This window comes from Nannospalax galili, unplaced genomic scaffold (genome assembly GCF_000622305.1).
Source record: "Nannospalax galili isolate Female #2095 unplaced genomic scaffold, S.galili_v1.0 scaffold186, whole genome shotgun sequence".
NCBI lineage: Eukaryota > Metazoa > Chordata > Mammalia > Rodentia > Spalacidae > Nannospalax > Nannospalax galili.
Window position 1 is genome coordinate 4,620,993 of NW_008358774.1, and position 9,546 is coordinate 4,630,538.

The 9,546-nt window shown below is 40.7% G+C and overlaps 1 protein-coding gene across 4 annotated transcripts in view; it reads left to right on the plus strand.

Annotated features, from left to right (window-relative positions):
• The window catches only part of Map3k5 (mitogen-activated protein kinase kinase kinase 5), a 260,949-nt gene that overhangs the window by 243,735 nt on the left and 7,668 nt on the right, over window positions 1–9,546 (plus strand). For all 4 annotated transcript variants that reach the window (XM_008822054.3, XM_029558127.1, XM_029558128.1 and 1 more), the window contains one exon: window positions 6,593–6,836. In XM_008822054.3, the coding sequence (XP_008820276.1) occupies window positions 6,593–6,836 (244 nt within the window). The remainder of the gene's footprint in view (window positions 1–6,592; window positions 6,837–9,546) is intronic.

Sequence of the window (9,546 nt, forward strand, 5' to 3'; positions counted from 1 at the left end):
ACAGGGTAAAAAGATCCCAAAGAAATGTAGCCAGTTTCTTGGCTAAAAGTCAAAATGTCCTTGGGCTTGTTAGCAACATACTCTGTTCCAAAGGCCAAAAATGTCAAAAGTATTTGGGAGCTTGTATCTAATCCTTAAAAGATTTTAGGGTTACCTCTTCAGAGAGGGAGAATGTTAAAGAAGCCAAAAGCCCCATAAAAATAAATAAAAGAAGAAAGAGTATATGAAGTTATCAGAAAAAAGTGATGGGGAGGTATGGGAGGAGTTGGAGGGGAGGGAGTGAGCATGGATTTTGATCAAAACACCTTATATGCATGTATGAAAATCTCAATAAATTATTTATTTTAAAAAAAGAAACCAGGGCGGCCTTGCAAAGGTAGAGAGAACTGATAATGTAGGCATAATTCCTGCATTAAGAATAATCTTTAAAGCTGTTTAGAGCACTCAATATTCCCACTAGCTGTAGGAGTATCAGTGGACTGCATTGGACAGCATGTGAGGAGCCTACTGCAAGTGTGATGCTCCTAAGTACTGTGACCTTACCTGACATCAGAGATGGCTTGTGTTGAAGAAGTTGTTATTCCTTGAGGGAATGAGCCATTGGAGTTGGGGGCAAAATATTGTTTCATTCCATCTTACTATTTTGGAAACATGCTCCAGTTCCACTTTCCAAGGCATGAGCTTAAATGCTGTCCACTTATTACAGGACCCGTAAGTCCCAATCTTTCCCCTGACATGTAGCTCTTTCTTATGAGTCTACTCTACCTAACATTCTTCCCAGAAGGCACTCAGTACATATGTCAGGGTTCCTCAAAGAAACAGAACCAGTGGGATATGCAAATGTATATAAGAGATTTACTCCGTGAATTGGCCCATGTGGTCAGGGAAGCCAAAAAGCCCCATGATTGGCTGTCTGTACAGTGGAGACCCAGAAAAGCCAGTGGCATGCTTCACTTCAAGCCTGAAACTCAAGAGAAGCTGCTGGTGGAGCGCTCAGTCCTAGACTAAGGCTTGAGAGCCTGGAGCACTGGTGCAAGGGAGGAGGGACAGCCTAGGTGAAGGAGTGAGAAGGGAGTTCACCTTTTGTGTGCCTTTTCCTGTTCAGGCCTTCAGTAGACTAAATGCTGCTATCCACTTTGGTGAAGGTGGACCTTCTTTCTTATAATTTTATTTAATTAATGTTAATGTCTTAATATTTTAATAAGCATACAGAATGATAGGTCTTTTTATAACATTACATACATGCATATCTTCTTTCTTTTTATTTTTGAGACAAGGTCTTGCCATGATTGGCTAGAACTTCTGATGTAGACCAGGCTAGACTGAAACTTGAAGCAGTCCTCCTGCCTCTGCTTCCCAAGTGCTAGGATTATAGTCATACAGCACCATGCTCAATTCCCAGCCCTCTTTTTACTTTTTATTTTGAGACAGGGTCTCACTAAGTCACTCATACTGGCCTGGAACTCACTATGTAGCCCAGGCTATCCTTGAATTTGCAACCCTCCTGACTCAGCCTCCAAAGTGTCTGGGATTATAGGCCTGTGACACCAGGCCAGGCTATATGTATGTCATTGTACTGGCTCATCTTTGCCCCCTGACTCTCCCTTGTCCTTTATCCCCACTCCTATTAGTCCCTATCCTTCCTCTAAATAATCCCCCTTCCATTTTCTGTATTGTCTGTATGTATTTAAATATAGGTTCCACATGAGAGAAAACAGCAATATTTGTCCTCCTTTTTCCCCTTCTAGTATCCTTTCTTGTCCTCCCCTCCTCCTTCCCTTTAGTCCCTTTCCTCGCCTCATAACCCCTTTCTACTGTAGTATACAGATCCACATATGTATGTAAATCCAGATTTCCATATGAGAGAAAACATGAAACATTCATCATTCTGAGTCTGGTTTATTTCTCTTAACGTGATGATCTCTAGTTTAGGGTAGGTCTTTTTTACTCTGGTCACTGATTAAATACTAATCTTTTCTGACACCCAGAAATAATGTTTCACCAGCTACTGGCGTCCCTTAGCCTAGTTAAGTTGACTTGTAAAATTAACCATTGCAAAGCATGCATGAAGTATATTCAGAGTGCGGTCTATGCCCGAGATCACATGAGATGTTTTTAGTATTTATTGTAATCTCACTGTCCTGTGCTTACTCCTGGGCTCTTCTGTACCTTTGCCCTCACTGTCTTTAGATTATGTTTGAAGACAAGCTCCCCATTGTTGGCACATTTCACAGTGAACTCAGGGACGCACTGTGAAAGGACACAATAGCAAAGTGTTGTATTAGCCTACAATTTTCTACTTCAAATAATTGAAAGAACTCTTCAGTCACTCTACATATACAAAATGATGAGGAGTGCACAAGGATATTTAAACCTGACAGACGAGCACGGTGGCATACACCTGTAATCTCAGCATTCAGTAGGCACTCAGAGGATTACAAGTTTGAGGCCAGCTTGGTTTGCATAGCAAGTTGCAAGCCATCCAGGGTTTCATAGGGAAACCCCATCCCAATAAAATAAAAAAGAATATCAAGCATAATAATAACCATCAAAAAGTGAGGCTATAGTCAATAAGACTATAAAACTTAAATTACTGAATAATTTTCAATGTAGGAACAATGACAGAAACTTAATTTTAGAAATTGTTACAAAGCCTAGAATTATGCTATCAAATAATAGTAAAATTACAATCCTTTCCATTGTTTTATTCCATTCTAACTTCAAATGATTACGGTAGATGCCTCTTCCATTCTATACATATTTTTTGAGACCCTACTGTACTAAGTGCTGGGTTTACACAGCTAAAGCATCTGATTTGGAGTCATTAATACTGCAATAAATTATGAAAGGATGGATTTAGGAAGGCTGGAAGAGATGCAGCAGAAAGCAGAAGAGAGGAGAGAAGTGCGTAGGGAAGGTAGGAACACAGCTCTATCTGGAAAAGGCCTTCTCACTCCACTAATTGCATGATACACAGATTGCAGAAAATATCACCAGTCTCCAAGGCCCTGCAGTACCTACCCAGCTGCTCGTTCCAAATGAGAAGTCAGCTCTAGGAGTTGTGGACTTATGGGGCCCTGAGGAGTTTCTCTGAAGGTCATGTACAACCAAGCAAAATCACTCCAGTTTCCAACCAGAACTAGACAAACTAAAGCCCTGGACACCATCCTGACACAGGGGAGGAGAGTAAAGGAGCTTTAGGGACCCAGAGGCCCAGGAGAGATGAGCCACTAGAAGCATCCAGTTCTATCGCCAGTCTCCCAAACTGAACTTGACAATTTCCGCATTCAGCTACTGTAATATATTTACAGTGACAATAGACAACTCTTGAGAAATTCTCTTTAAATTTTAATTTTCATAAATACTGATAATAATTGATGGGCCACTGTCACACTTTCCCTGCAAAAGATAAAACAGAGAACACACAAGGAAACAGACCACAGTAAGATGCAGGTGCCTGGTAAGCCTCTGCAAATGGGAGTAACTGGTTCCCACATCCCAGCCTCTTGGAGCAAGAGATTATGATCATGTCTTAGAAACTTAAATGCCCAAGTCAAACCTTTTCCAGGTCATTTTTTAATAATTAATGGTGCCCAAGAATGATCTAGCAAATAGTCAAAGCCAAGAAAGTTACACCTAAAAAATGCCAAGTGTCTAATTTATATATTTATGTTGGTTGCCATGTTTTGATTTAAACCTAGTGGCTAAAGGTCATATAAAGTGAGAATATAGCATGAAGCCTTAGAGATGAGATACAGCTTCACATATGAGTTCCTGGGGTCATGAACAACATCTGACCTCCCCAACCCTTAACTTCTCAACACTAAAATAGCACCCGAAATAATGCCTACTTCCCGTGTGATAGTGAGGATGAATGCAACATTTTGTGCTGAAACACTGTACCACAGGGATATCTAAACCCAGGAACCATTTAGAGCCCTTGATAATCCTTACCTCGAACATACTGACTGCTTGTTACAAGTATTCAATAAATGCTTGTTGACTGACTGATGGAAATGAGTAAATGATCCTACAGTTGACTGAAATGCCCTGACTGAATTGTTGTACTATTGATGAGTAAGTGCATGTAATTCTTAAAGGTAACAAGTCATCAGGGAAGCAAGCCAGACACTGGAAAGGTATAAAACTGTAACTGAAATAGTTTGCTACCTTAATCAACTAGCTACCCTGGGCCACAGGGTCCTCAAATTCGGAGATGAAGAATGACAAAAGGTCGAATACCCTGAAGAGATAGAGGATATACACTGTGCACTGTCAAATGTTGCAGCTGCCATGGGACGCTCTTGAGAACGTTAACATAGAATCACCATATGACCCAGAAATTCCTCTTCTGGATTTCTATTCAGGGGAACTAAAAATAGAGCCTCAAAGAGATATTTGCAAACCCATGTTCCTAACAGCACTATTCATAGCAGTCAAGAGTTAGAAGCAACCCAAATACAGATGAATAGATAAACCAAATGTGGTATTTAAATACAGTGAAGTATTATTGAGCCTTTAAAAAGAAAAAAGTTCTGGCACATGCTACAACACAGATCAACACTGAGGACATTATGCAAAGTGAAGTAATCCAGCTATAAAAACAAATACTGTGATTCCACTTGTATGAGATTCCTAGAGTAGTCAGATTTGTAGAAACAGATGGTAGAGTGATGGTTTCCAAAGACTGGGGAAAAGGAAAATAGGAGTTATTGTTTGATGAATATTTTCAGTTTTGTGAAATGGAAATGTCCTGGAGTAAATGGTACAGAAGCATAAATATTACTGAACTTTACACTGGGTATGGCCAAGATGGTAAATTTTCTGTCATGGACTTTTTTAAAAACAATAGTTTTCTTAATTTAGGAAAAGATAAAAAGGAAGGCAGGGCTATATAAACCTGGCCCTGAATGGAAAATAGGGTTTGTATTATAAGCAAAAGATGGAGTTCTCTTAGATTGTTAAATTCGAAGTATCTGTTCAACAGGAATATGTAGGAAGCTCAGAATGCAACAGAACTGGGGACAAAAGTATAGAGTTTGTCAGTACACTCTGCCTTCATAGAGTTGTGTGACCTTGTGCATAGAGAATGAATAAAGACCTGAAAAAGTGAAGGGTAGATCCACACTGCATCTTCAGAAGGGAGGGGAGTGGACATAGAGATGAGGAAGAAGAGCAGCAGCCAAAAAGACAGAGGGACATACTGTCACAAAACAGCCACTTCCCTACCACAGTGGTCATATGGGTGTAGTAGGTGGGTCTTCCAGTACTCCCCTTCCTCACATAGGGACTCTTAAGTAGTGGTTCATGGATGCTTCAGACAGGATTCAAGAATGTGCAAATTAGGGGCTGGAGAGATGGCACAGCGGTTAAGAACACTGACTGTTCTTGCAGAACACCCGGGTTTGAATCCCAGCACCCACATGGCAGCTAACAACTGTCTGTAACTCCAGTTCCAGGGGATCCGACAGCCTCTTCTGTCCTCCTCGGGCATTGCACGACACAGGTGCACTTACCTACATGCAAGCATAACACTCATACACATAAAATAAAAATAGTAAATAAAATATATTAAAAAAAGAACGTGCAAATCAATGAGATACAGGCAAGGGGTTTGGAGATTGAGTTAAATGGTAGAGTGCTTGCCTAGAAAGTATTGGACCCTGGGGTGGTCCATAGCAGGGAGAAAGGAGGCTGGCCGGACTGGGGAAAGAACGAAAGGGACAAAGGGAATAAAGCTAAGCAAAATGAGGAAATCTAGGCAAATATGTGAATGTATTTTTCTTCTGGGAAGAATTTCTGTGATCTGGTAAAAGTTCCCTGTGTCAGAGCATATGGTGTCAAAATCCAGTATTTTTTCTGCCTTGATTTCACTTAAATTATGAGTGTGATTCCTTTTTGTGGGCTAGTTTGAGGCCCTAATTACAATTTATACTGTTTCTCCCATGAGAAGATGTTACTCAATTTCAGAAGTGACATGTAGATGAATTCCTATGACACAGTGCATTTAAGTTGAAATGTAGTGTTTACAGCTAAATTTCAATGATTAGTCAATAAGTGAGCACAGGACACACAATAAAAATCATCCCAAAGTCATAGACATGGTCTTACTAGTGCTAATACAGTGTGGGTGGCAGGTTTCAGCATCTGCCCTGCATCCCCTCACATCGTGAACATTCAGAAAAAAAATGTTCCCTGTACTCAGTTTTGTCTATGTCATGTCTGTATGTGTTTTTCTCTTTCTAAGCTAATTCATAGTTGTTGGATATTATACAATCTAAAAATGAGTTTTACTTACAATTTTTTTATATTTTCAGTAGACTTTTACATTTAGCCTTTTCCCTACTGGTATTACATGCAGGATGGACATTTTTCATGTTTGAATTAAATCATCCTAATTGAATTTCTGTATCTTTGTAAATTTTATAAATTCACTAGAATAAATCTGAATAAACACAGTTTACCTTCACTTAGAAGAGCCATTTGGGACATTTATTGATATCACGGGGGTTCATATGTCTTATTATAACATGAAGGCAATCAGTCAGCCAGCCATAGTAATTAACAGTATTGTTAATATTATATCATGTAGAACTGAGGCCACACTTCAGCCTTGCATCCGAGAGTGACACAGCTGATCCAGAAGACTTGGATGTAGAAGATGACCACGAGGAACCACCTTCAAATCAAACAGTCCGAAGACCTCAGGCTGTCGTGGAGGATGCTGTGGCTACCTCCGGGGTGAGCACACTCAGCTCCACTGTATCCCATGATTCCCAGAGTGCTCACCGGTCACTGAATGTGCAGCTTGGCAGGATGAAAATAGAAACCAATAGGTAAGACCTATGAGGACATGGGTTAGTTTGTTTTTTCTTACTTCTATAAAATGGCATGCATTTGGGGTCTGCTTTAAAAGTCTGGTCCAGCCAGACATGGTGGCGCATGCCTTTAATCCCAGAACTCGGGAGGCAGAGGCAGGTGGATCTCTGTGAGTCCAGCAAGGATGGTCTACATAGCAAGTTTCAGGCCAGCAGGGGCTACATAATGAGACCCTGTCTCAAAAATCAAAACAAAGCCAAGTAGAAGCTGGTCCACAGAGGATAGCTAATGTGATTTTGACATCCCATTAATGTAAACTTAGTTGACTGCTTTTCTTTATAAAACAAGTGAGGTTGATTTTAATCTCTTGGAAAATGATACTGTGCCTCTAGCAGTTCAAACTCTTTAGTAGCATTTGTTTGATTGCTGCTTTATCTCCAAGTACACTAGGATTTGCAGAATAACTGAGTTGTAACCTCATAAACTGTCTTGGAAACACAGACTCAGAGCAGCCTGCTCCCTTCCATAGATATCTGACAGAACAGAAAGCTTGTGATTTGGAATATCAAGTTCTTTTAGGAAAAGAAGACCTCAGTGCTCAGGGACGCAAAACTACACTTTGTACTCTGGAAGCTTGAAAAGATGATAAATGACCTCATTTGTGACTATTCTATTTTCAGTATATCTGGGCTTTAACTTGTCACTGAGAACATGGAGGATAGAACCCACACGATCAGGTTATTAAGTAAACAGTAAATGCTTCCTGTCCTTCACAGATGCTGGCACAGTTCAAGGTCTGAATCTTTATGATTTATAGCTTCCTGTGCTGGCTGCCGTTGACATGTGGGAAACTGACTTTATGGATCTAGGTTTACAATGAATCAATAAAAGTTGTTCAAATATTTAGAAACTTAACTGAAGATTCTAGTTGTTGACCAGAGTGCCAAAAAGTATCTTATTTCTTATTTTAAGTTTTTAAAAGTTAAGCTTTAATTTCAAACTTAGTATAAAGACCATCCTATATTCAGAAACATGAATTTTGGTTGTGTGATTTAGCAAATCCAAACCTGCTTATCGTCTATGATTTGCATGAGGAAATATCTTATAATAAAGGGAAATGGGCTCTGGTGTCCATATCTCAGTCTGGTCCTCTGACACCCAGCTCCACTGGCCATCTCTACTGTCCAGTGGAAACAAAGCAGAACAAAACAAAACAGAAAACACCTTGGGTTTTTTTCTCTTCTGGGACTTCATTTAAATCTTTGTGTCTCTCATTCCTCCTCTTCTTAAGCAGTAGTTCATTTTTAACAGCCCATCATTGCAGTGGGTGCTAATTTAGTCACTTCATTTTACTCTGCCACCCAGTCCTGACTGGAGTTAAATTTTGGTGTCTGGAGGGGGAAGGTTCCCTTGTTGCTGTGCTGGTTGGTTCATCCCTCCCTACCCACAGCTCTGGTCAGAATGATACTGACAGGAAAAGCTACTCTGTTTACCAAAGAGCTGGTCTGGCTGCTTCTCTGTTCCTGAAACCTGTCTCCCAGCCCTGGCTATGTCAATAGGACTTGCCTCTCTGAACACGGCCTGGATGCATGTGCGACTTCTCTCCTTTGCCCATTTGGCTGACCTCATGCTCATTACCTGGCACAGTCTTCTCCACCGTGTTTCTGACATCAGTGGTTTCCGGGGCGGGGGCCACTCTTTTCCAGCTATTTTCTTCACATCTTCACATGCCTCTTCTGAGGTTCTCTGGGCCTCACCTGAAGCCTCAGTTCTCAAAATCTGCCCATCTCTGTTGGGAATAATTTGCCATGTTTCTTTACTACATTACTGCCTAGCTATGTTTTTGCAATAATCCACACATTTCTGTTTTCTTTACATACCAACAGTTGAATCTGTGAAATCTAAAGATTATTGGCTTTATCTTTCTTTTATCAGTAATATTTCCCACAGCTCCTCATGAGCATCTGAAAAGTGAGATGAGGTACAATGTTTTCCTCACAAATGATCTGAAGAGGCACAGCTGGTGTAGTAAGCGCGCAGCAGCAGAAAGCAAGGACGGCATGTCTATATTGGATCGTAAATGTTTTCAGTTGAATGTTATTTCTTCATTTTTTTCTACTTTTTCAGTTCTTTAATGTGGGGTCTCATGTAGCCCAGGCTGATCTCAAGCTCAGTATGGAACTGCACATTCCCTTGAACTCCTGATCTTCCTGCCTTTACTTCCCAAGTGCTGCGATTATGTCACTACATTTGGGTTCAGTTGAATGTCATTATGGGAGTATAGCTCAGTGATAGGATGCTTCCCTAGCATGTGCAAGGCCCTTGGTTCAAACCCTAGCCCCTTCACCACACACAAAGTGTGTGTGTGTGTGTGTGTGTGTGTGTGTGTGTGTATGTGTGGTGGTGTTGAATGAATGTGGAGGAAACGTGCGTATTTTTATATGTGGGTTGTAGCTCTTGTGTTAAAAATCTGAAGCTTAAGGGCTAAAGGGATGGCTTGTCCCACAGGCTTGAGGACATTAGTTCAATCCCGAGCTCCCACATAAAAGCCAGGCACAGTATCACACACCAGGAATCCCACTGCTGGGGAGGTGGAGATGGGATTATCGTTGCTGCTTGGTGCCCAGACATTCTACTGGAATTAGTGAACTCCAGGTTTGGTGAGAAACCCCATTACAAAAAAATAAAGTGAAAAGTAATTGAGAAAGATACCCTACATTGACCTCT